The sequence below is a fragment of the Anser anser genome (genome assembly GCF_964211835.1).
Source record: "Anser anser genome assembly, chromosome: 11".
Lineage (NCBI taxonomy): Eukaryota > Metazoa > Chordata > Aves > Anseriformes > Anatidae > Anser > Anser anser.
Window position 1 is genome coordinate 19,398,828 of NC_139732.1, and position 26,850 is coordinate 19,425,677.

General features: G+C 44.4%; 1 protein-coding gene across 8 annotated transcripts in view; it reads left to right on the forward strand.

Moving 5' to 3' along the window:
* The window catches only part of CMIP (c-Maf inducing protein), a 128,823-nt gene that overhangs the window by 34,304 nt on the left and 67,669 nt on the right, over positions 1 to 26,850 (forward strand). The window contains exons 1-5 of one of the 8 annotated variants that reach the window (XM_083851665.1): positions 780 to 1,323; positions 1,810 to 1,958; positions 2,209 to 2,482; positions 4,766 to 5,081; positions 5,178 to 5,966. The exons of 2 other annotated variants lie outside the window; for them this stretch is intronic. In XM_083851665.1, coding sequence (XP_083707791.1) covers positions 5,853 to 5,966 — 114 coding nt within the window. In that variant the 5' untranslated portion in view covers positions 780 to 1,323; positions 1,810 to 1,958; positions 2,209 to 2,482; positions 4,766 to 5,081; positions 5,178 to 5,852. Of the gene's footprint in view, positions 1 to 779; positions 1,324 to 1,714; positions 2,483 to 4,765; positions 5,082 to 5,177; positions 5,967 to 26,850 lie in introns of those variants that run through there. 5 more of the 8 variants (XM_083851663.1, XM_083851662.1, XM_083851664.1 and 2 more) reach the window with 5 other exon arrangements.

Consider the following 26,850-nt stretch of genomic DNA (forward strand, 5'->3'; position numbering starts at 1 on the left):
ACGTCTTGAGCTCACGAGTATGACAAAGTCGGCGCAGGTGGAACTGTAGCTTCGTTTCTGTTTGCTTTACAGACCGTGGCGTGTTCCTGCCTTCAGAAGCAGAGTCCTAGCCTAAATGTAATAATGTAGTCAGCTGTTCCCAAGCTAATTTCAGGGAGGAAAAGGCAATTAGAAAAGAAAAAAAAAAAAGCAGCAATTAATAATAATTTGTATTAAAAACAGCTTCTCTTGGTCAACATTGCTATATTTGCTTGAAACCTGCCACTCCGAATGACAAGCTCCACGCTGGGAGTAGAAGTATCAAAGTAAAATGATAAATTTTCTTTTGCTGTTTAAATTCTTCCATTAGGTTTGGACTGCTCCTTTGCCTCCATGCCGCACAATTTCCAGGTTATGGCAGGGGAATTGTAATGCTGGCCTTGATAATGGTTTTGCTGCCAAAGGTGGAATAAGCACCTTACAACTGGAGTGGGATAGAAGTCTATTCGGACCTGAAAACTTATTTTTTTGGACCTTGATTTCTATTGCCACTTTTCTTTTCTTTTTTTTTCTATTTTTTTTTTTTTTTACTTCAGTTGGGTAGGGCTTTCTTATGTTCCCCTTCAGCCAGTGACTAATGAGGAGCAGTACTAGCAGTTGGTAGTGGGAAAGAATGCCCTCTAAAAGAAGAGGCTATAGTTTGGGCAGGGTAATTTGCTGATTGAAGGAGCCTGGGTTTGATCCTCTGTTCTGAGGACATTTCTACATAGGTAAGTGACTGCAGGGTGAGCGGCAGTGGGAAAGGACAGTTAATTAGCTCCTCCTGCATGATCTCATTTGTGCACTAATAAGGCCTTTATAAAAGACAGGAAATTGGACAGAACAAAGCTTGAACCTGAATCTCCATGTTTTCACCTGAAAGCCCTGGCTTTAAAGCTGTGTGAGGCTTGCTTCTGCTTTTTTTTGTCAGGGTCTGAGAGAGCAAAGCCTAGATCTCATGTTTATTTGCTTTTATTTTTATCTTCTTGTATTTATTGTGAATACAAAAAGGCTGCCATAGGATTGTTCAGAACTGAAAAGTGGCATTGTTTGTGCTAAAAATAATACTGCTTGTACCTCTGAATTAAAATTTCTTGGGTGAATCAGAATTCTCCTGCTGTATGAGAATGTGGAACCAAAAAAAACATCCTTAGGTCGGTGCTGTGGCTGTACAGGAAGGAGAAAAGAGAATTTCAGGGAGGCGCTGGCTCATAGCTCAAAATTCAGTTTTAACTTGGGGATTCTTCTGCTAGTAAAACAGTCGCCAAACTTCGGATCCAGATGGAGTCCTGACAGTAATTACTTGTACGTATGGTACAATCGTTGCTACTACTTGCACAGCTATTCTTGAAGGGTTGGGTGTTTTTGTGTTAGATATCTATTACTGCTCCCTCTGCTTTCTAGGCACAGCATAACACTATTTTGTGGGAGTATTGATCTCTACTGGCATTGATACTGCCTGTCTGGTTTCTAGTGTGTCTCAGGATCCAGGGAAGTTGGTGTTATATTTAAGACTGAATTACATGTTTGGGATTTTTTTTTCTTTTTTTTTTTAAGCTTTCTTCTTGTAACTACCCAGAAGATGTTAAAGCATCACGGGTGCAAGTGAACTAACTGATTTCGCAGTTGGGATATCATTGTGGTTTTGTGTCTGTGCGCATCAGGTCACACCTGATGCAGGGTTTGTTCTCTCCAGGAATGCCTTTTCTGCACACAGGCACCTTTTGGTTAGAGCTGGAAGCCAGGCGCCGCAGTCACACCAGCTCTGACTCTTTGTGCACCTGTCCCCAGGTATTTGTGCTGTCTAAAAATTCAAACAAAATGCCAGATAACCGCGGTTTCACAGCAACTATCGATATTCTCATCGGAGGACTTAGATCAGAGGCCAAAGAACAACGTATCCTTGGATGCAAGACTTGGTCCAGCCGTGACTGAAGGACGTGAGCCGCATTGTTATTTCGTTGGGCCCGGTGTGTGGTGAAATAGGGTGGTGACATCACTGTGACGCCTTTCACCTGCTCATATCTGCTGTTCAAGTTCACCTTTGAAACCCAGTTGCTAGTCTAAATCCTGTTGTGACAACCGGGCCGCAAGCGGGCTTTGTTACTAAGCTGTGTTCAGCAGCAATGCCGGATGGCTTTTTCACGTTCAAAGTGGTTGTTTAATGGTTTCTCTCTTACGTTTTCAAAGTGTGGCACAACAAAGTTCATAAGTAGCTCAGCAGCTGCAGGGGACAGAGGAAGAGCCTACGTGACAAGTGCTTTAGGTGCCTTCCCAGCCCGCTGGTGCCAGCAGAGCCTGTCCCATGGAGAGAGTTCCAACATTTTGCCTTGGGCTGCATGGGCCAACACTTGGGCCAAGAGCTCAGGGGCTGTGCCTACAAAGTGGGGAAGTAGCACTGCAAGTCAAACAAATTGAATGAAAAACGGCAGCCTGGAAAAGAAGTATTCCAGAAACAGGCAAGGTGAGAGATCTCTCCTTTCCTCCACCTCCCCTGCCCTCCCAGCAGAGAAGTAAAAGAAGGATTTTATACAAACTCCAGGCAAAATAATTACTTGAATTGCAATTAAAAAAAAGCCCTGTCAGTAATTTAAATGCATTTAATTAAATGCTGTGCTGCCTCGTGTGCTAAATTTGAGCCATTTTGAGCAGAAACCCAGAATACCAGTATCATACGTGGACCTATTAAGAGCTGGTTGTGTTGTAGCTATTCAGGTGATGCCAGAGCCTGGCAGTCTATCACTTGTGCTGCTGTGGAAATTGAGTGTGCCTTTAGATTTCAATGAACATCCCAATAGAGAAAGTTTGGCTGTCCAAACTGCTACGCTTCATGCTGTTACCCACATTCTGCTTGCTATTCTCTGCCTCCCCACTACCTCCTCTTGCAGCTTGTGGGCTATAAGGTCTTTTACCACCTTGAACCCGAAACCTTATATTCCAGCTAATTTTACAGCTGGAGCCAAAATACACAGAACTCTGAATCCGTTGCCAGTTTATCTTGATCATCATAAACAGTAAAATGCATCTGCCCTCTGACGGCCCTTTATACGTTCGGCCAAAGTTTATGCATGTAAGTGCTGCCACTGAAGTCAGTAAGAATATCCATCTGGGGCCTTTTTAATAACTTGGGTCCTTGTTTCTTGGAGTAGATTTGTTTAGGTTTTCTCTAATGATCCTTTTTTTTTTTTTTCCTCCATGGCCTCTGGAAAGTTTTGTTCTTTAGTTTCTTTACATTGTAGGCTTGGGGTGCGGATGAGGTTTCTAGTGTTTCGTTATCTTTGTGGAGATACAGTTTTCTTCTGTCACTACATATTTAATCTTTTGTTGTTGGATATAAAAATTCAAAACTGATAAATGCAGCAGCAATTGATCTTACAGTTGAGATTTAAAATAACAGATCGTAAAATACTCTTAATCTTTTCATTCCCTCCACCTCCCAGCTTTTTTGTTGGATCTTACAGTTGAGATTTAAAATAACAGATCGTAAAATACTCTTAATCTTTTCATTCCCTCCACCTCCCAGCTTTTTTGTTGGATAAAATATTAATACCTGACTTATGCAGTGGAGAGGTTACTTTTTAAAAATCCGAACACTATAACGAGTTTGTAGAGTTATATGCCAGCAGAAATTGAACTGCTGTTTGCTGCTGGTGTGGTATTTGCAACTAATTGAATTGTGGATAGTAAGAAATGAGTAGCTCAGTTTGACTTCCTGGCACTTCAGAATTTATACCCTGGTTAGTAATTTTGAAGGCTTGCTTGCAAACAATGGTTCAGTGGGCACGCTCACAAAATTGTGTGGGTAGTGATGTCAGAAAAATTTACCAGCTGCATGTTACCCAGAAGCCTAAATCTTCTGCCTCAAATGTAGGGAGAATGGGAATGAGAATTTAAGTGATCTATGGGCTTTGTAAGAATGCCAGTTAGGAAAAAACGAAAGAGATAGTAATTTAATTTTTTTTGGCTAACAGAAAGCTAATGGTAGAAAATGGAGTGATTGGTTGTATTTTTAATAGTTCTCTAAATCTTGACCAGTAGATTAGATTCAATGAAAGGTACATTCAAAATGATTTGGCTTGCCATTACATTCTATAAATGTAAGTTAGCTAGCATTTAGCTAACCCAAATAAAATTGATAATACAGGAGTATAGGCTAGTAAAAGCATTAGTAAATGTATTGATTATCGATAAATAAACTTACATAAAATTACTGTAAGTAAATAAATTGATTTACTAGTAAAAGTAAAGAACCAACAGGAAAAACAGAAGGATAAAGGTAGAACTTACAAATAAGTATCTTTAAAGGTGAACAAGGAGCTATTATTGTCTGCCCTTATTAACTGCTTTCCCTTTCCCCCTATTTGGAAGTGTTTTACCTCAAAGGTAATTTGTTTCATGCTCATCCAGCATTAATGGTATTCATTTTTAATTAATTTAACAGTAGCATTGTCCATCTGTCAGTGCAAACCTAATCTGTTAAACAGATAAAATCAACATGTCTACAAGTTCATTGTAGGTCAGCAGGCAACAGTTGCGTGTATGCATTCAGGGTTCTCTGCTTAATAATGCAAAGGCTTCTATACAAATACACAAGTGCAGTGACTTTTGAAACCAAACGTGTCTCAATATGCTAATATAGGATGGCAGATAAAGTGTCCTAGGTCATGGTTTGAGTGTCCCTAAAGCTAGTTAATCTTTGCCAAAATCTGAAGTTAGTTTTGTACAAATGTCCTTTTTTTTTTTTCAGTAGCGCGGAGCCCGTTGGAGGTGCTGGTGAGGAACACTACAGATTGCTCAGTGTTTCTGAAATTTGGCCTCCAGATCAGCGTCCTTATTTGGAAACCCCATCTCTTCCATCCTCCCTCCGCCCTTTTGGATCACAAAAGGCATTCTGAATGGAAACAATTGCTGGATGTGCTCTTCTTTTTGCACTTTTTAAACTTGGCCATCTAGCTGTGAACAGAGAGGCATGTATGTGCATCTGCAAGAACTCTCAGCTATTCACGAAACTGTAATTCGTGCTGCTAAAGTTTGAGAGCTGCTCTTGGCTAAAATAGTTTGATGTAAGACAAGTGTTTTAAAACTGTTCCGATTGTTGGATGCTAAAATGGGCCTTTGAACAACAGTTATATTTAACGCTGTGTTTTTGGTTTGGACAGAGATAAGCATCGGCAGCGTGAGGAGAGCGGTTTCCTTTGCTACGCTTGAAACTGTGTGTGAGCAGTCCTCACGAAATACCAGCGAGTAATATACGCAGGTACCTGGCTGCAGGGAGCCAGGGCAGGTCTGTCTTGGACAGGTACAGGCTGAGGTTCCTCCGTAGTTCTTGTTTTCGCAAGTACCTGCTCCGGCAGCCATGAAACGGGACCTTGCCCCTCACCGTGCTGCTCGGGGTTTCAGCTGTGTTGACTAACCCAGAGATACTTGGGCAGAGTTTGTACTTGTCTTTATCACTGGAGTAGCACAGGTCCTGTGTACTCGGCTTTTGTTGGGCTTAGAAAGGATAAAATTCAGAAACAGATTGTGACTGCTTGAAATTCTTCCACAACCGGGCCTGGCCATGGAGGAAAACAACTGCTTTTCCACGTGGCTTCCACAGCCTCCTCACAAAGATCGTTTTGTACAGACTCAAGGCTCTGGTCTTGGCTTTGACTTGCTTTTCATCATTTACCTAAGCAGAGCTCGTCAGGGCTGCGAGCAGCAGCAGGCTGCAGGCACGAAGTGGCGCGGGGTGCCCTGACACTGCTTCCTGCCCGGGCCTCTGCGCACAGCTGGGCTTGGTGCCTTTGCATTTCTTCTCTGTTTTTCAGTTGGCCTTCTACAAAAGAGACAAAATGGAAGGAGGAGAGGGAGTCTGCAGAATTGGGGAATTATTCCATATTTTGGATAGTGTGAAAGCGCAGCTGAAATTATTCATTGACCTTATTGTGTCGGATTGGTCAGTTCGAGTAAGTGGTGAAATCCTTAGTTAACTTTCAACCAGCTTTCGATGGAAGCTGTAAAATATGAAGTTGTTTGTAACAAACGTTGCCACAAAGTGCTTGTTTTAATTTGTGTCTGTTCAGGGTAGCTGAGCCATTAGTGGGAACCAGTGTCTGTAATGCTGCCATTGGGAGCTGGTAGCTGCTCAGCAGTTTTGCATAGCTGGGCTTGTACCTAGAGAAATCCAGTGCGTATGTATATTTGGCAATACGTTCTTCTCTGAATCTGCTTGGGGGAAAATACCCCTGGCCATTCTCAACACAGTGCAGGGATGGAGGATGCAGGTCACAGCCCTTCTGCTCTTTCTTGGCTAACCAGCTGAGCATGTCTTGTGAAGCCAAATCAAATGCTTGAAAATAACGTGCTTGGTAAAAAGAATACTGGACTATAAATAGAAACAAATCTTCTCTAGTGTCAGTGTGTGCAAAGAAGTGAGATTGAGTTTAAAAGTAAAGCGGAATAAGCTTTTAGAAGAGGACATGTGTGAGTCCGGGGGGGTCTCGTCCTCCCTAGAGGAGGGCAGTGTGGTAGGAGCAGGGTGCTTTTGAGCTGGTGCAGAGCTGTTCCAGCACTGCACCGGCAAAAGCTAACGTGTTGTCCCTGTGAGCGCCGGCTTGAGCTCTTTGGTCCTCCTGTCCGGTCATTCCCGCCCCCACGCTATCCTTTGCTTGGGTGGTCCAGCTGTTTACAGGCAGCCTGGCGAGCAAGATGAAGAAATTCATCAGAGCTGAGGAAAAAAGGAGGGGGATTATTTTTGGCCTGGCTCAGTTCCCTAATCCCATTTACTTTCCAGGCTTGCAACGGATTGAACTAGCCGGGCTGAGGGGGCAGTGGTAAAGCAGAAATGGGATGGAGGAGGAGGGAAGGCGTTAGGTCACGACTCTGCCTGGGAGAAATAGCCCATCTTCACTGATTGTAGGTTAAATAAAGAACTTCAAGGTTGGCTTCTGAGCCAGGGCTTTATTTTAATGTTGTGCTGGCTCATGTAATCTGGAGAAGCAGCTCTATCATGTTCGTTTTCCAAGCACCGAGCTCTCTTTCAAAATAAAACCAATTTAATCAGCCCAGTGAATTCCAGCCCTAAGCCTTTCAGCAGGGACAGGGCTTTGATTACCCTTGCAGTCATCCCGTTCTGGCTGTGTTTGGACAAATTCAACCTTAGGAACTTCAGTATAGGTGTACGTTCTTGCCACGCTGTTCCTGTAAAGATTATAGATTAACTAGTGTTCTGTGATAACTACAGTTTTATTATTGGGGATTTTGGGAACGAAAACTTGAATTCTCCCAATTAAAAAAAAAAAAAAATCATCTAAGCAGGGATGACTGAAAACTGAAGTGGGGAATTTCTGCTCACTGCTCTCTCGCTTCAGCCATTTGCCATTGAGACACACATGGCAAGGAGGGATGTGGAACTGGCAAGCCAGTCTGCTGCAGAAAGGCATGCCTCTTCAATTGCATGCTGAAATTCCAAGTACATTAAAATGTACATCTCCTCCCCAAACCCTGCTGCTGGGAAAGGCGTGGTACAATCTGTGTGCGTGTGAGAAGTTTTTTTTTTTTATTCCTTCATCAGGTAATATACTAATTTTGGAGGCAACACTGCAATTATAGAAGATTAACTTGTTGATGTTAGTTCGGCTTTCTGAGTTGGAATTTTGCCAGGTCTTGAGTTATGAAAGTAAAATGTAAAGGTGGGTCAGTGACCTTGTATCCTAGGGAAAGTCTCCTTGCCTGCTAAAGCTGAGCTCATATCAGGCCAAGAACTGAGGACTGCAGAGGAGAAAATCAGATTCTGCCTGCATCTGTAGTTATGAATCACAGCACCAGTCATAGATTTATCCTAAAATACCCTATGTAATGCCTGAGAGCTGACATATTGTACTAGCCTGTCATTAAAAAAGCTAAAATTTTAGTATTAAAATCTCAAATTCCCTTAACAAGTATATTGACGGACACTGCTAACCCGGTCTATTTCTTCTTCAAAAGAGGAGTGTGCTTCCAGTTTCTAGAGTGGCAGTAACCATTACAGAACCAGGAGATACTACTTTATCAAGAGGTATTGCTTTCCCCCGTGCATCATTTGGTAACCAATTGCTCGTCATCACGAATTCCACTGAGAGTACTTAGACTGGGACCAGCAAAGTTTCACTAATATGCAAGTCTAACACAAACACGATGATGTTCGAGCTCATTGACTTGCCAACACAGATACTGTATTACTGTATTACCTTTCTAAGGTCATGTACTGCACAAGGGTTAGGGAGTTTTTACCATAAGTAGGTAAATGGTTGGCCAGTAAGCACAAGTTGGGAAGGAAGACTTTTCTTCTGGCCATGTTTCCCCAAATCGTTGTTCTGTGCTAGGTAGATAGGATCTGCAGATGTTTTGAGCTGGGGCCCCAAACTAACTTCATCAATCAGTATCAATTACTGCAAGTCATATGGAATCATAGAACGGTTTGGATTGGAAGGGACCTTAAAGGTCATCTAGCTCCAACCCCCCTGCCTTAGGCCAGGGTACCACCCTCTAGATCACTCTCTGAATTTAATATATTATTAAATAAGAAATAAGGATATGAGAAGTACTTATACTCTTATATGTAACCTAAATCTCCCCTCTTTTAGTTTAAAACTGTTCCCCCTTGTCCTATCACTACCTGCCTGTGTAAAAAGTTGTTCTCCATCTGTTTTATAAGCCCTCTCAAGGTACTGGAAGGCCACTATAAGGTCTCTCCAGAGCCTTCTCTTCTCCAGGCTGAAGATCCCTAGCTCTCTCAGCCTTTCTTCTTAGGAGAGGTGCTCCAGTCCTCTGATCAGGGCCACCAGGCTGCTCAGGCATGATTTGCCGTTGGTGAAGCCATGCAGGCTGTCTCAGATCACCTCCTTGTTTTGCATGTTCCTTGCATGCAGCTTTCCCAGCAGACATCTATGTGGTTGAAGTCCCCCATCAGGGATTTCAGCTTGCAGGTGAAGCAAGAAGGCCTCGCCAGCAGGCTCCCCTTGATCAGGCAGCCTGTAGTAGGCCGCAACCACAAAGTGTCCTTTGTTGGCCCTCATAAAAAGGGAATATTGGTAGATCTCAGTCCCTTGTCCACTGTCTGTCATGAGACAATATTGTAAGTTTGGTCCGTGACAAAATGACTTTACTTATTTTCTACAAGTACTTTGCTAAGGTTTGCTTGGTGGCAATAGACCCGTGGTGGGAAGAGACCTCACACTGGAACGTTCAGAGAGAGACAGCTCAGTTTATTTGGCTTTACTCATACAGTCTTTCACTGAGCTGAGAAATTGGCATCTGTATTTTTGCTTTCAGTGCCAGTATCTGCTGCCAGGAACAGCTGCCTCACTGGGTAGGGCTCTCTGATGAGCGGAAAACTGAAGATGCAGACTAGAGCTGTTAATTGCTGCAGATAGACAAATCAGCTTCTGAAGGACCACCCGTGGCCTAAGCACACTAGTAGAGAGAGGCTCGGGCAGGGAATGTTTCACTGTGCCTTTGACCCTATCTAAGCAAGTGAACAAACTTCTCAGGCTTCTTTGATATACTGCTGCGTATGTCTGATTCATCTCTTGGGAACTCTGAGGAACCTTTCCATTGGAATATAAGCAGAAAATTAGTTTTTCATATTTGAGTATCTGCTGGACTGTAGAAGTATTCACAGTCTTGGAATTACAAAATATCCCGAGTTGGAAGGGACTCACGAAGATCGAGTCCAACTCCATTGAGTCTTTTCAGCACTGTATGAAGTTTTCTATTTTTTTTTTTGAGACAGAAGCAAAGAGAAATGATGTGAATGCTGCAATGTGGTATGGCATTCTGACATTCTCATAAAATGGATTTTGATAAAAGTCTGGGCTGATGAAGGTCACAAGCTGCGCAATTGATCTGCCAGCAAACTCATGTACCGGGACTATTAAACTCCTCCATCAGTTACATTCAAAATATCACTCTGCATCACTTCCTATGAAGTTAATTTCTCCTGCTCCGTTTTCTTTATGTCACATGCCATTAATGAGTTCATGGCAGGGGAGATGAATTTGGCCACTGCAGCGTGTCTGCCCATGTGTAGGGAGGGCTCTGATTCTCATGGAGGTTGTTTATGGACAGTGAACCATGCCTTTTTCAGGGATGGAACTTCTCTTTTAGCATATGGACAGTGTTCTACTCCAGCCCAACACAAATGTGAACCACTCTACTTCTCAGGGGAAGGAATGGGAAAGGTTGGATGTGCACCCAAGGTGAGAAAGCCTCTGGTTGTGCTATATGCACCAAGTACAGCTATTCTCATTATCTGGCTGACACTTCCTTCCAAGAGCAGCTTCTGTTTCAAAAGAAACTCTCTTTAATGATGACTTTGCATGTGGGTTACCCATGGAAAGGAAAAAAAAATCGTCTTGGAGAATTTGGAGGGAGAGGCAGCGTTCTGTGCCTTTGTGGTAGGAGCTACTCAATGACTGAACGCCTTGTCTGTTCTCTACAGAACGCCCTTGGACGTATTGCAGGGACCTATCTTGTTTTTCTTGATCATCACTGTATTTCTTCTATAGTGTGTTATTAGATCTGCCAGCTCCTTGACGTGTGGTCTTTGTTCAGACAGCTGTGTTTAATGGAGAGCATTTACCAAGAGTGGCAGTGTGGGGTGAGTAAGTCGCTGGAGCTGGAGGAGGAAAAAAGGAGCTTTTGCCAGGACTGTCAGCCCTTTGGAGCAGTTTGCCATCTTGTACACGCTGTGAGTTCAGAGCCCAACTACCTGCGAGGTAGCAAGCAAGGAGAACGTGGAAGAGAGTGAGCAGAAAATACTCTGTGATTGCTGAAAACATCATTTGCTCGAGTCTGTCAGGAGATTTGGTGACTGTAATTTTTTCCAGTTAAAGGGTTAGTGTTTTAGGAGCATGTTAGTGTTTTAGGCATGTTTTCGAGCAAGTATGGTGGTACAATACATCCTAAGGTAAAATATACTTATTAAAGTACACTCGTGATTCCAACAAATGTTTATACCGTTTCCTCTGACTTATCAGGGTCAGAACGTTGACTCTGGACAAAGTGCATTAGAAATAACTTTAGGAAGAATTACTCAGTATTTTGCTCACATGGGGTGTGTGGCCTCCATTATCACGTGCTACTGGTACGGGAGTGGGGTGGAGCCTATCATCATTTTACTGTTTGGTGTATAAATAGTTATTACAAGCAGAACTCGAACATCTAGTCATTTCTAATAATACTTGACTGAGAGTGATCTGTGCTTTTATGACTGTAAGGATGGAAATTACGCTGAAGATCCTCTCTTCCTTCAGAATCCTTTGAGCATGTGTGTGTATATATGCATGAATACTTGGCCTGTATAAGTAAGAGGGAAAGTTGCTTGCTGAGATCTAATCTTGCGTTCTTGGTGTAAATATTCTTGTACTCTAGTTTCCTTCATTGTTTTGCTAACAGCTGCCGTCCTCTGTAAAGGGAGCGGCGGAGCATGAAGGGAGGTAGGAGGGGGAATCTCCCCGGCTATGTGCAAATGTACCCTGATTGTTTACATTCGCGTTGGGTTGTGAGTGCAACTCTTGTAACTCCTCACATCTGCTTTGGGCATTTTCATCCAAGGATGTGACAAAACTTTAATGAATAGCTCCTTTCACAGTTTAGTTTTAATAGGCTGGCCTAATTGAGGGGAAACTGATATGTGGAAAGATAAGCTCTGGAAGTGGCTGGTTGGTTGGGTGCCTCCAGTTTTGGGTGACTGGGTTAAGATAACTCATGAGCCTTTTTCAGATGAGCCGTGTATCTGCTGCTAAATTCATTGTGATGGGGACTGCAGGCATCTGGTTCCTACATGGCTAGTTCTTTAGGCTGAAATGAGCACAGATGTCACCGAGAATTAATGGGAAATTCCAGAAATGTTTGATTGTAAGAAACTTGGTCATATCTTAAGTATTTGATAGATCAGAGAGTGGAACACAGCTCTGTGCACGAAATACAAATGAGTCTTTCAGCTTTCTGTTTGAGTTTTTCATCTTTGTTTTAGAAGACTGAATGAACAAAGTAGCTGGCTGTTTACCCTGTTTTCTAGTTTCTTCTTCATATGCACACACACTCTACTTCCTTTTTTTTTCCTTCATCGTCTTCTTTTTCTTTTTTAACAGGTTAATGATAGTTTCTCTTACTGAAGTTAATTCTAAGAGTTGTGATGAGGTTTTGGTTAACTGCAGGCCTAGAAAGCTGATGTCCAGAGTTGTGTAATCTCTCTCTCCGTCACACTTGTTGCTCATTCGATTGTTCTTTGTCCATGCCTTGCAGTTCCTACTGGGATTTTTAACATATGGAATTTGAACCCGTTTATCTTTCGCACAGAAAACCTAGTTAACATTTTGCTAGAGGTTGACAGCAAGGACAACAACAAAAATAATCTCCAATCAACAACTTTTACGACGAGTTGAGCAGGAAGCAACACCCATGCTGTGCATTTACCGACTAGCCCTCAGACCAGCGACACAGCCATTTCCCATCAAGCAGCAATCGATTTTTGTTAGAGGCAGCAGCTGCGTGCAAGCGGGAACCCTCATACTTGTCTGTGCCTCCCGGTGCGGGTCTCTCTTCCGTTGTTTACTTACGGGCGGCGCTGACCTTCAGATAATTTCTCCCCTCTTGACGTTGAACTCTTAGGACGGCAGCGGTTCATGATAGAAGCATCCCAAAAATGTTGAGCTAGACATAAATGTGTATTGCTGGTGTTTCGGGCCCGAACCTTTGCAGGAAGCAGGGTCATCTCTCAGGGCGGATGGGTGGGATCTGGCACATGGTTAGACCTGCGGACCCCAGCTCCGCTTGTTCTGCAGGTCTGTTTTCCTCCATTAGGTGGGGAAGACCTGTTCTTCGCGAGCTTTGCTTGGGGTTTCTATTTATTTATTTAATCTTCACTGTAGTGCTCCTACCTACGGGTACTTTGTCCTTTTAAAAACCGAGGCAAACATGCCGTGTTAACTACAGTAGATAAAGCAACTGTGTAAATATACAGTGGCCACACTTTTGAGGCCCTTTATTGGAACAGCCGTGTTTATGAATGATGCCTGTGTTCCTCAGCAACCATCTCGGGATGTCTGCCTTCGGGCCTGTTCGCAGGCCGTCCTCTGCCTCGGCTTCTTAACAATGGGTGGAGGATGACAGGCTTCTGTCCTCATTTATTCTTTCCTTATTTTTCTCTTTTTAAAATCATTTAGTTCTCTCTTTCCTCAGAGGCACGTCTGGGACAGTTTGCTGGTGGCTGGTCTTTGTAGGCCTCAGTGGGATGGTGGGGCTGTGCCCCATCCTTGTGGGTTACACCATTGAATCCACCAGCTCAGATGTGCATGGAGATGATTGTGTTTGGTTCCTCACTGCACCTCTGGGCTTGGTGGGTGCTGGTCCTTCCCAGTTTTGCTTTTCAGACTGGTCTTTTTGGTACAGGAGTAAAGCTCCAGCAGAAGCTGGAGTCCTGGCTGTAGGCACTGCTGTGATGATTTCCTTCAGCACAAGAAGTCTTTTCTGATCCATCCTTTTCCTTGAATTAAAATCAATGTTTATGGCTTTGGGTAGCTTTCTGAGTAACTCGCCAGGGTGTGACAGCAGTGTTCCTGCAAACTTCCCCGATAAGGCCTGCTGATGCCGTGCCTCCACCTTGGCCAGCCAGCCACTGGCGTAAGTGGCAGGAGACCAATGTCCCTGTGCCTGCCCTGAGTCAGAAGGAGATGTTCAGAGAGCGCTTTCTGGGCTGCGTACAAAGCAGAGGATCACCTTTATTGCCTGCTGACTGGGCCGTGCCACACAGGGAAGCTGCCGAGCTCCCCGAGACAGCGGAGACGCGGTGACGTTGGAGCAGCTGGTCTCGCGTGGCGCTTTCGGGTTGCTGCCTGCTGCCTTTTCATCTCCTCCGCAAGGAATGCATCAGTTCACCACAGTCACACACATGATAATGTGTTGGTTACCCATGTTTGCAAGAGCTGCAAATTTTTTGTTGTTGTTTCTTGTCTAAACACTAACAGATGTAACCAGTGGTCTCCATGAAAGATCAACATGAGTAAGGGAGCATTTGCGTTTAAAACCCATCTAAATTTATCAATACAAATAAACATTTAAACAAGAGGCACTCCATAAACAGTATTGGGAGAGTGCTCTGCCTTCTAGAGAGCCTGCTTTTCTATTTGCCCTATTCTGTTCTCTGATGGAAGCCAAATGCACGAAGAGGATTGCAGTGATAGTTTGTGCAGTCGGTGGATATTTGTGCATCTCTAACAGGTTATTTTTCCTTTCCTCTGTGCCAGGCCTTTGAGGAAAGCCTTGTTCTGTCAACTTCATTTTGGTTTAATGTTAGTTAGAGTCTAGTGGAGTTCAGATAGGGAGGACAAAAGAGGAGACAGAGTCTTACAGAGCCGTATAACTTCTTGTGGAACAGTAGTCAGTGGATGTGGTTCGGTTACCTGCACGTAACAGTGTAGGGCCATTTATATGTTATAAAAGCCCATTTATATAAAGCTCAGTGGCAGAAATTGCAGCATCTTGGGCACCTATGGGTAAAGCATCCTTTAAGCCTTTCTCGTGGTTTGCTGTGTAAGAACAGAGGTGGCAGTTCTGTGCCTTAGTTCCCCTGTCAAAAAGGCAGGGATTGTAGCGTAACTCATCAGTTGCTACCAGGAAAGTTCATGTAGATCAGAAGACAGACCTTTTTCCGTTTATGAATTTATATACTCTCTGTCCTTGCAGTGAAAGGAAATTAGGTTTGCTCTGATTGTTTAAAGTGGTTGCCAGGATTTGCACCTCGTTGCAAATCATAAAATAAATTCCCTTGTGGGTATGTTGCTCCTTTTTACTTAAATGGTCTTCTGCAGCCATTTAACTGATAAATTCCAGTAACAGCTGACATAGTTGAGATAGAGGAGAAAAAAACCCTTAGCATTGAGGGCTCCAACAACGACTTTTGCGTAGCCTTAACATTTTGAGTGTATCATGTTGATGCAGTTGGAGATCGTCCAGACCAGCATTAACCCTGGTAGCAGTGCAGATTGGGCAGTTATCTGTGTCCACTTTCCCACATTTTCAGCATATAACTAGCCTGTAAAATGTCCCTGCATTAGCTTTTGCCTATAGAACAGACAAGAAAAAGAGGTCTGGGTGAATGTTACAAGAGTGTTTTTTTTAATTTTTTTTTTTTCTTTTTCTGGTAAGTTCAGCCCACTGGAATGAATAACTTATGGGAGAATTCAATGAGATTTACTTATTTCTTTTTTTTCCTGTTGTCTAGAAACATGCTTTGTACCATGCTGCCACTGCTAAGATGAGGTAGAAAAAAAAAAAGAGGATAGTGACATCAGTCTTTGTGCCATTCGTTGTGTTTTGTCCTTCTGCAATTTGGGGAGCAGGGGATTAGGAGCAGCCAGAAGGGACCCCATCCACAGCAGCGCAGGCAAAGCGACATTTGCTCTGATGGCATCTGCATTTCTTGGTCACTTCCTGAGAAGAAGCTGCCAGTCTCCATCCGTCATACCTCCAGTGAGCAACCAGAGCCCTTTGCAAACATACCAGCACTCCTCCAGATCCGTCCTGCGCGAAGGTATGCGAGGAGGAGAGACCAAGTGCCGAGACGACTCAGATGTCAGCCGCGTATTGCTTCCCTCGCTCCTTTCCCATCTTCCAGGAGCCGAGGTTGCCTGTGTTTATCTGCACTATACTTACACAGCGAAAGAGCCCTGGGATTCAGTTTCCACTTCAAAGGCAGTGTTGGCTGCCGTGTTGGAGATGGAGCCCGATAATTTTGGTTACGAGTGGCTGGTATGTTCCTAAGGCTGAAATTAGGGCTGGGGAAGGAGCTGCACGGCCAGCCTCGCAGACTGATGTCATCTGCGCTCAGCGAGGGCAGAGGGGTGGAAAGCTGAGTTTCCCCGCAGTGGCAGGACCACCTCGAAGCGGTCCCGTGCCGCTCGTTTCTGAGCTTCTCCACTGATGCTCTTTGAAAGGGTGCCAGCTGCTGCCAAACGGGGTGGCGGTTTTTGCGCTGTGTCGACTGGTGATTGAAATCGGGGGGGGGGGGGAAAAGCGTGGGATTCAGTTCCATGAGAAGAGAAAGGCAGAAATGTGCATTCTGCATTATCACTGCGTTCCACTGCAAAGCCAGCAGGCTTGCTTACGTTTTTCAAGGGAAACCGTTCGGAGCAGCCCGCCTGGTACGTGCAGCCGTATTTTTAGATTTATGGTGAGGCAACACTGAAAGAAACCGGCAGCTTGGGACTTGGTTTTTAGGTGTTGTATGCAGCGGCTTGTGCAATAGTACAGCTACTTAGAGGATCTCTTGAAGTGTAACCGTGCTTGCTCATTCAGTGGTTAGAGTACAGGAAGTTTGTGTCGGTGTTGGTTGTTTTTTTTTTTTTTTTTTTCTTTAAAGGGTTTTGGTAAAGTAATAGATAGGTCATAGGAAATGACGCAACTGCTAGCTAATCCCTAGATTTGTTCTCTGCTTTCTTCTAAACTGCAGCATTTACTTTAAACGTTGTTGTGTGACTGTGAATCAAAGTGTAAATGTACATCTTACGTTTTGGAATCAAAACCACGCTGCCTGATTTTGAACAGAATCTTTGAGAAAAGCAAACTAGATTTTTAATTACACTTTCCAGCCATGTAAATTGCAGAGATAATTGTACACATCATAATTGTCTGACCTAGTTCTGCTGTCATGCCTTTCATCTGTGGATCTCAAAGTGCCTCACAAAGAAAATTCCTTCCTATTTGAAGATGGGGAACCTGGGGCGTAGAGCAGCAAGCGACTCTCCAGCCTGATGGGGACTGAGCCTCCAGGGGAAGCGAGGTCTCCCGTGGCCCTGCACGCAAAGTGGCACTTGCTCTTTGTGCAGGTGGCCACAGTTAGGGATTACTTAGTACTCAAACACCGCATGCAGCATAGCTGCATGCCCAAATTTTTCAAGAAGATTTGTCTCACGTTTCTTCTCCTAACTGACTGAATGCTGTATGCAATTCCTTTCTAAGTTTCTAAAAAAAGAAAAAAAGAAAGTGTAAGGTTCTGGAAGTTATGGCTATATGTAAATTATTTGTATATTTTCTGTAGGAATTTGCTTCCTCGGCTGCCTGTAACATTTCCATCTCGAGTTGGCAGCAGGATAGTTGAGGGAGCAAAGGCAGTCACGTTGCATTTCAGTTTCTGCAGCAGCAGCTTCTTTCTTACACCTTTTTTCAGAAAGTGGCTGGCGAAATAGTGGCTTCTCTGACCTACAGCTATGTGACGTAGGTAGATAATCCCACATATGGTGAGGCAAGGCTTTGCTTGTCTAAGTGGAGAGTGGTTTTTAGCTGCAACACAATTTTGCAGTGTGTAAGCTGATCTTTCTCTGAAATTGAAATCAAAAGGGGACTTTTGGGTGGGGATCAGCACCGTTTGCACGTTGCTCTGAAATGTGTCTGGTTTAGTTTGTTTATCTGCTTCTAGGAGCAAATCTTTGTTTATCTGCGGAACTGGATATCAACAGTGAGGTCTCCCACCGCAGCGTATCCCGTCCCTTGCTCGCTGGGGGCAGCAGGCAAGGTCAGAGGAGCTTTAACACTCCTGACCCAATTTTTTTTGGCCTTCGTTCTGCCTTTGCTAGTAACCGACAGCCCATGCCAACTGCAGTTGTGCTGGAGAGTAGCTCTTACCAGTCTCTTTCCTACAAAGGCTAATATGTGGTGGCTTTGTATTTGCCGTGTTCCGGGACTTTAGCACAAAGAAATGAAGTGGGATGGACACGAAGAGTCTGAGGCTGAGCAACGCAGCTTTCCTTCTGCTCGCTGGTAGCCAGCTGTCGCCTTGCAAAGCCATGCTGCTGCGTTTGCAACAGGAGCTTGGTGCCCCTGTCCCAGGGGATGTGTTTTCCCCCTTATTCCTCCAGCACACAGTGAAACGTCCTCCGTGCTCTTGCTGCGTGCCGGGGCAGATTTAGTGAAGACGCTCAGGTTAGCTGTGCCTGTTAGCTTGGCGAGCTTGCAGGCTGGCTGGCTGCTTTCTAAAAATGACGGGTGGCGTAACCCCGTGCCGCACCGCGTAGGAGTGGTGCTGGCCTTACTTCTACCGAGTTAATAGGGCCGCTTTAGAAAACAAACTAAACTCAGCTGTTGCGTGCTACTTTGTGATAGAGCATCTGATGGGTGAAATGTTTTTGTTTTCACCAATTCTTCAAGTTGGCGGCTGTGCTCTTTTCACTGTTTGATACAAAACAACGGCAGAGCAGGTGTCTCTGGGTGACAGCAAATGGGTTTGGGTCGTCTGCTTTTATTTTTTGTATTTGACGTACTTGGTTTCCTTTGGCCAAGAATAAAAGAAACTCTCTGAAGAGAGAGGGCAGATTCTGCGTCGGAAACATTTCCAAATGAGCTAAGCAAGAAAGCCTGCGGGTAGCCAGTGGTGTAGGCTACGGCACGGCCTGACGGAAGGCGTACGCAACCTAGAAACCATCCAGAGCCTCAAAGGTCAAAGCAACCTGTTAAAATCAGCAGGACAGCTTGCTGGAAGCTGGGGCAAAGCTGCCAAAAAGGCAGAACCATGCTGGTCTGGTGTAGCAGCTGATCAGCTCCTCTGCATTGGCGTGCAGTTAGAGAGCTGCTGATTTTTCAGGTATGGTGGTTTTAAAAGTCTTCCTCTCCCCGGCATCAGATAGGTGTTTGTGAGATTGCAGTAGTGCTGCAGTACATTCGTTGCATTTGCTGGAGTAGCCCTGGTTGGGAAATTCCATCCTCCCCACATTGCCTGCATGGGGAGGATGGATTGCAGTTACACGAAGTACTGGGCAAAAGCATAAACGTTTTGCAGTGGTGTCTCCGTGTGTTCACGTATTCTTTATTTAAGCTCGTTTCTTTGCAGTTTGGGGTCTCCAAAACAAAATATATCTGGCACCAAAGCTGACTGGCCCAAAGTGAAATCCTGCTCTCGCTGCTTCTGGTGAGCACAGCACAGAAAGATGAGGAAGAGCACAAGTGAGGGTTGGTGAATCAAAGTGGCAAAGACAAAACGCTACTTCTAAAGATGATGGGTGTCAGTTTTAAGAAGTTAGAGAAATAGATGTCAGAATTCAGGAAAAAAAAATCTTTTATTTAACAAAAATAAAGCTACTGTTAAAGTGTTAGTTTTAAATGGGAAGCAAAGCATGAAACCACAGGCCATTTGTGTGTGTGCAGTGTTGCAAAAGACACAAAAGACACTGCCAAGCACAGCAAACCCGAGCCTAAGAAGCGAGCGTTCAGAAAGACCGTCCAAAAAAGTACAGTGAAATCTGAAAAGCACACGGCACTTCTTTTCCTATTCTTTTTAAGCATGTGGAGAGTGGCTGTTAAAGTCCCCTCTTGTGTGTTTAAGGTCACTGTCTCAGGCTCTCGCCCCTGTGAACAGGCACGTTCTGGTTAGAAGCAGGATTATTTTCTGGAATGTAATTCAGAGAACCGAGATCCCGCCTGGGTGTTGCTGAAGTTCTCCCTGCTGATTTTAAGGAGTTGCTCGGCTGCACAAATTAAGTTCTGCTCTTACTTGTCTTCTGACATTGTGGACATGCAGCTTCAAAAGCTTGCTTGACTGCCGGATGAAGTAGTGGCGTCCTTTTATTCCTAATGGTGCCTAAAATGAAAGAGTGTTAAAGGCTCTGAGCTGGAAGGAGTAAGTTTTGGTCGTGTTGGAGTACAACTGGAATGAGAAATCTCATTTGCTCTTTGAGAATAATTTATAAAGAAGTTGAGTAGAGCTGGAAAGGCGACTCGGTTTTCTGCTTTGCAGTATTGAAATAATTAGCTCCTAATTGAACAGGGAGCCTGATTCTGCAGACACAGAATTCGTTATTTAACATAATACAAACACGCTTTTGAGAGAAGAGGATTCAAGCAATAAGCAGGGGGCTATTTTCAGGGCTGCTCCTCTACACCGTGCAGTGATTTTTCAGTTTCTGCAGATACGAGTGAGGAACTCGGGTGCAGCGCTGTAGAATGAGAGCACAAAAGACCTGCTGTTACGTTTGCCAGATCAGTGATTTCAGTTTTTTAGTGTTCTTGCCCTGTTCAGGAATTTAAGGCTTGTATTTGAACAGCGGCAGTAGAAAGTTGTCCTAGATTACCTTCTTCTGATAGAAGAGAGATTGTTGCAACTTTCTGATGAATTCCTGCCAGCGTCTGAGAAGGTGTAATTTCTGATCGGTCCCACTGGATTTTTAAATTTACTCTTCTGTTTGCTGGCAATGTATGTTGCTAGGAAAAAAAAAAAAAAACAGCAGAGAGATTTTTTAATTTGCTTTTTTTTGTTTGTTTGTTTGGGTGTTTTTTTTTTTTTTTTTTGGTCTCTGCTTTACCATTTCTGTTGGGTGGTGCCGGACTCATCTCTCAATATCTTTTTACATAAATATAGTGAAAGAAGAAACTTGTAAAAACTGACAGGTTGACTTGGTGAGGTTTTGTGTTTTGTGAACTGCAGAACCTCGGTGAGAGCAGCCAAGCGAGTGCAAGTCCTCAGCTGTGATTACTATTAGCTTTGAGTCTCCAGTGCATTAGACAGCACTAATTAATATTTAAAAAAAAAAGAAAAATCTGTAACATTTCACAGTGAATTTTAGGAGTTTCATAAGGCACGGGGTTGAAGTTTTGTGTAAGGCTTTGCAGTGTGTCTGGGTACTAGGGAGAAGGTGGGATGCCTGTTTGCACTGCGTGGCTGGCTGCTGCTGCTGCTGTTTGCTCATTCTGCAAAACCCCATTTAAATTTCGCTAGAAGCCCCTTGATCTGAAAACTCAGAGCTCCTGCAATCTGTCAGATTTTTCCTGTGAGGCTCAAAGCGTGAGCACAGCAGGATCTGCGCTTGGGTAGCACCGTCTGTCAGCAGGGTGTGCGCAAGCCTGGCCAGCTGAGCCAGTTCGGTCAGAAGGGCTTTTCCCACCGGAAAGTCCTTTTTTTGGGCAGTCACCTGGCTGGGCTTGGTTCCTGGGCAGCGGGGTGAGACACAGGGACTGGAACATCGTACAGAAACCGGGGCACCTGATTTCGGGTCTCGGCATCTGATTCACTGTAGGCTGGATTTTCCTGGGCTTGATTGGATCGCTTATGGGAGTTGTGGAAGTGAGGACTCAGTTCATCGCACTGAACTCTCAGGTTTCACGTACAGTTTAAACGACATCCCTAGAGCGTTTTGGGGCCATTCAGGAGAAAAGGAGGATGCAGATTGTGTGCTTGTTTTCCATAATACAGTTGCATGCGGCCCTACTGGCATCACTCTACTTTTGTATTTACATAACTCAGAGGGATGTCTTTTAGCCTCTTGAATCCCGTCTGTAGTCTGAACTCACACGTTTGATGCTTTGCTTTGTAGAGAGCATTAGGCCTGGTAACAGCTCAAGGCAACAGTGTCAGCCTCAGATTAGTCACATACGGCACCACCAGAGAGATCTCCTTCCCCGGCCTGGTTCAGTCTGTGCCATCTTAAAGATGTGTTGGCGACTGGGCTGCGGATTTCTGTCCCCAAATGATGTCAGTGCATATTAAGCAGAGTCATAAATTGATTAAAATGGTTCAGGAGACGACTAAGATCTTGAGGAAGGAGGCAGAACCTCGACTAATGGCTTGGAAACTGCTGATCTTCTGTGTCTGACTTGGGGAGCAACTGGAGTCATCCCTGCCTGGGAAAAGTCTGATAAGGCATCAAAGATTGCTGCAGGATTGTCATCTCCAAGGCCTCCTAATGAGGTGCTGCAGAGAGCAGTTGTGTGATGCAGAGTGTCACGGAAAAATAAATTCCCAAAAGCTTCAATCATTGTGGGCTTTATTTATTTATTTTTCCTAGACCCTCAGCAAACGTGAACTGGATCAGAATATTCCAAACAGGTTTCAGTGCTGTTAAGGGGCCCCAACCAAGTCAAGGTTCATCCTCCAGCAAATGGGGAAATGTGTGATTTGATTCTTTTTTGTGTGTGTGCCTTAAACGCAGGTTTTTGGCGGCAGAAGTGTCATCTTGAGCTCTTCTCATCCAACACTTTAGTGGACTGACATGGCTGTTATCACTTCTGTGTCTCGTAGGGCAGAGGGATAGTTCCCATACCGTGCCTTGTCAGTATCTCTGCGTATTTGTCGTGGTGGTGGTGAGAGCCTGCAGCTCTTAGCTTTTACGAAGGATGGTACTGCTGCCATCCTCTTTTGTCCTAGTGTGATTTTTTTGCCTTCTAGAACAGAATGGATACCGCATTTAGTCAAAGACCACGGTTTTTAACGCCTGAGAAGAAACGTTGTGATTGTCTAGTCTGAGGTCTTCAAACCTCATCCAGTGAGTTTTGCATTGACTCATAATTCACAATTCACTAACTCTTCATTCTGCTCCAGAACGTGTGAGGGACCAGATGACAAGTGCAGGGGCCAAATCTCAGTTCTGTACTTGTATGACGAAGGCTGTTGCAACCACTGGTTGCTTGACTCAAAACGATTCTGCAGGACCTGGCCTTCTAAAGGAGGTGCACCCACAATTTTCTTAATAACTTGCTCGGGCTGTTGAAGGGCAGAGTTAAGTCTGACTTCGCTGACATCAGTGAAGCCTAGCGTGGCCACCGAAATAACCAATTTGGTGCTTCACGATGCAGCCTTTGTTGTTGAAAACACCGGGGCTCCTATTCGTCCTGAAGACAGTGCTCTATGTGCAATGCTATTTAATATGGTGTGCATATCCAGCTGTATATTTAGAGGCCCGTAATACTTCTCATCTGACAACAATGCATTTAATCTAATGCTAGATTACTGCCAGGATTACCCGGGCAGGCCGCGTTTCAAGGAGTGCTGTTAGAATTCAGTGACATCTACAGTACAGCTGCTGCCACTGAGGCATTACTGCTGCATCGCTGGCTCCTGCAGAGGTCACAGCAGCGGGCTGGAACATTGTGTTTTCAGCTCCCCGTAATAACCTCCCAAATGAATGATATGCTGGAAAGGAACTGAAAATATTGATGAAAAGACTAATGCAAATAAAAGAACCGAGGGGTTGATGACTAGGTATGTCTTCCTCGTAACTGGGCATGTAGAGGCAGCGTGTTCAGAGAGATGAGATAAAAAAGAAAATGGGAGACAGGACAAGAATTTTAGAGGTGTGGCGTGTCTGGCACTGGCTTTTGTGGCTGTGCTCCTCGTGCTCTGATATGCACGAGATACACTTCTAGGCAGTTGCGCCTTTGAAAATATGACGCTCTCTTTCTTCATGCCTAATCCTTGCATCACGGGAGTGACTCTGGACGTACAGTAAAGCCTTTGATCTGCGCTTTGAGAGAGGTATTCAGGACTGGCTGCAGAGGTGTTGGGATATGGGTCGCACTGAAACTTTATATCGGTACCCCGGAGGAGAGTCTGAACTTTTTGTTGTGCAACGAGCAGAATTTGCAGTTCAGGTTCTGAACTTAACTCTGCACCAGAGAGGCACGTTCCCCGGTTGTTCTCTGAGTTTTTGATTTGGGTTCAGTGATACAAAATCTTGCAAAATGTTGGAGTATTTGGAAATAGTGTGCTGCAGCATTCATATTCCAAATGTTGAATTTGATTTTGGTGTCTGCTTTATTCATTTCCAGGAAGAGTTGGTCTGTTGTTTTTTTTTTCCAGGGAAACAAGAAAGAGTTAGTTTTGGAATTCAAAGTTATATATTTTAAAAGTTATATATTTTTCAGAAACAAAAAGAAAAAAGGTCTTTCTCAGCAGGATGAAGGCCAGAGAAAAAGGGAGAGGTTACTTTATTACGCAAGCTTTATGTTTTCTTTCCAGTAGTACTACTTCCTAAAATGCCTTGATAACCTCTAGTTGGAGCTTGCTGGTCACTTGGGCCTTTTTCAAAGGGTAACATTGGTGCTGTACCTTATTTTAAGATGCTTTATATTTAACCTGTTCCTTTATCTCTGAGGAAACAATTGATAAACAATCTCTATATTAAGCATTCTTCTGTAAATGTTACCCGGGAAGGTGTAGGTAGGAAAATGAAGCTAATGCAGTTTCAGTGGTCAGCCCTTCCCACTAGTTCTGCTCTGGTGTTTTTTCTGATAAGCCAGATTTTTCTCCATAGTTGCAAACAAAATAGTGCCGTGACATTGTGTTAATGCTGTAGTACCAGGTAGCCAAAGCAATTAGAGGGAAGAAAGCCGATATCAACACTAAGTTCACAAAGGGTTTTGTTCAGCCATGTTTAGTTACAGTTGAGTTTATCAAATAAAATGTTAAGAAAATGAAAACTGAGAAACAAACCTGTACTGGTGGCTAGTTTTAGGGCAGGTCTGTTGTGTCCTCGGTCTTCTACTTGCAGAGGCAGCAAAGTGTGTGACCCAGGGCTGCTCTGAGCCGGGGAGGACCCGACGGGGGTTCCCGGCAGCAGGACTTCTCCTCCGTCACCGTTATGCCCGTGGCTGTGCAGCGGCGATGCCATCCAGTGACACAGCGTATTTGTGGATTTTAATTACAGAGGGGAGGGCAGGAATGGTTATCCTTTTTTCCATTCCTGCCTTGGGTAAAGCTGATGCAAGCAGAAGTGGTCAACAGCCTTGATGTGTGTTCAGGTACAGAGTTCAAACGCACCTCTAATTTGGAAGCTGTTGTGTTCCGCTGAAACCAAAATGCCAGAGAGAAGCAGCGAGTCATACTGTCATCAAGGGTTGGAGCCCAAGTCGTAATACTCAGCGGTGGCTGCAAGTCCGCGGTGGTTTGGATTCAGATTCACCAACACACGTTCAAGTACTTTGGTAGCGTTGGCTTTCTGCTGGAAAATCTGCAGCTCGTTTAACTTTGGGCAGACGGTTCACTGAGGGCCATTCAGATTTCCTTGGCTGAAGTTTCTTGGACTAATAATAACAACTGTTTGGTTGCTGAGGTCAAAGCTCGGCAATGGCATGCTTCTCTTGCCTGATCCTCCCTGGGTGGAAAACTCAATCTACAAAGTTGTGGTCGCAATATTTAAGGCTTTATAAAAATGAGCTATTTCCTTTAGAGACAGCAAATAAATGAATAAAGTAATCTTGACAGAGGGCAAGGATGTTGCTGCAGAACTGGGTACAGGAAGGCTGAAAGTGTATTTGAACTTGAAAACCAAAAATTAATTGCCAAGGGTGGGAAATCTGCAGCCATTAGGCCAACACAACCTGGCGATCTAGCTTGTTTCAAAGGTTGGAATTATTTTAAAGCAAATTTTGATGTGAAATGGGAAGGGGGGAAATCAGCCTAGTCTAGTACCCCAAGCTGTTTTGCCGGGAGGGTGTTTTTTTCAGGGATCACGTAACACTCCGGAGTGGTGTTGTATAAGCCATCTCCATGCTGATAGGTAGGGTGCCACATAATTTCCCTTTTAAGAAGTGGCATTGTGGTAATCATTATAGGCTGAGGATATAAGCAAGGCCACGTAAATACAGAGAGGAAAACCAGAAAGTTGTCTGATTTGTCCTGCAGCCCAGAAAACTCTTGTGTTGCTTCTCGCCTTCAGATGTGCATCGGTAGCTGGTGGCTGGGCAAGGAGCTTCCAAAACTGCATCACCCAGGGATGCATCTGCATGGCCGGTGAGGTGGGGAGCCCCTGGGCTCCTGAAGCAGGGGCAGGGAGGACAAGGTCCTGTTCCATTGCCCACATCTGAGTCCCTTATAAAGGGATGCAGAGGAAATACGTGAGTGCGTCTTGTTGAGGGCTGAACCGTTTAATTTGGGCAGAAAATGCTATTGGAGGACTAAGGCAGTTTAGTCATCCAAAAAACAGCATAGGAGAGAACAGCGCATGATGAATTAGTTTCTAATAAACAAGGCTTCTCTGGAAATGTGTCTCTTTGGAGCCGTGCTCATCACGATCCCTTGGGGGACTATTGCAGTTCCTTGGAATTCTCCTGCCTGTAACGAGCGGCCCGGATGAGCGGGTTTGCCGTTTCACAGAGCGTGATGGTAGTGTTGCTCTTTGTTTTTCCGCTCAAAGTCTGTCTGCTGAGATGCTGATAACAGGTACTCGTGCTTCACTTTAGGCTCTCTTCCTTAATTATCTTGAGAAACAATGTGCTAGGCTAGTAAATGTTGTATTGAAACAAAACATTTGCCAGTTGGGTACGCCGGTTTCATACTGCTCCATCCTTCGTGAGCACAACATCTTTAGGATTTTAGCTAAATATTTAATTTATTTAGTTATTTTTAAACTAAAGAGAAAGCGTCACTTTAAATACTTCAGCGTACCCTTTTGCATTGCAAAGGAGCTCAGGGAGGTGATTTAGGTTCTCTCCATTGCATGTTTACCAGCCAACCGACACTTTCCTCAAATATTTGCTCTGATATTTCCCTGCAGTCGCCCTCTCCCTCTCCGTTCCCTCGCCATCTCCCTTCCACGGAGGTGCCGCACATACTTCAGTCACCCTCTGTTTGAACAGCAGCACTCCCTTGCAGAGCAAACAGCCGGGCCGGTCGTTAAACAATGAGGAAGATGAAGGTGGAGGAGGCTGCGGGTGGGGCACAGCTTTGCAAGAGGCTTCATGCAGAGGAGCGGAGACGGTGCTTTGCTTTCCCTTCATGCCTGGGTGTCATTCTGGGAGAGACCCAAAATCACTGCTGCAGACACGACAGCTGGGTATCGCTTAAAATTACGCAGAGGTGTCTGAGTTACTGTTAATGATGAGATGCGAAGCAAAGTGCTGGAAGTTTTGCCGTGTTTTCTTACCTCCTGGAGCAAGGGGAGGAGAAGGTGATTTCAAGTGGCCATTGCTTGTCCTCAGGAGGTCCCCACTTTTTTCCCCCTAGCAGCAGAGGGTTTAGTGAGACCAGCCATAACAGAATATTTGTATCTCTCCATTATGTGTGCTTTCTCTTATCTAACACAGAGCAGGCAGCTGTGCTGTTATTTT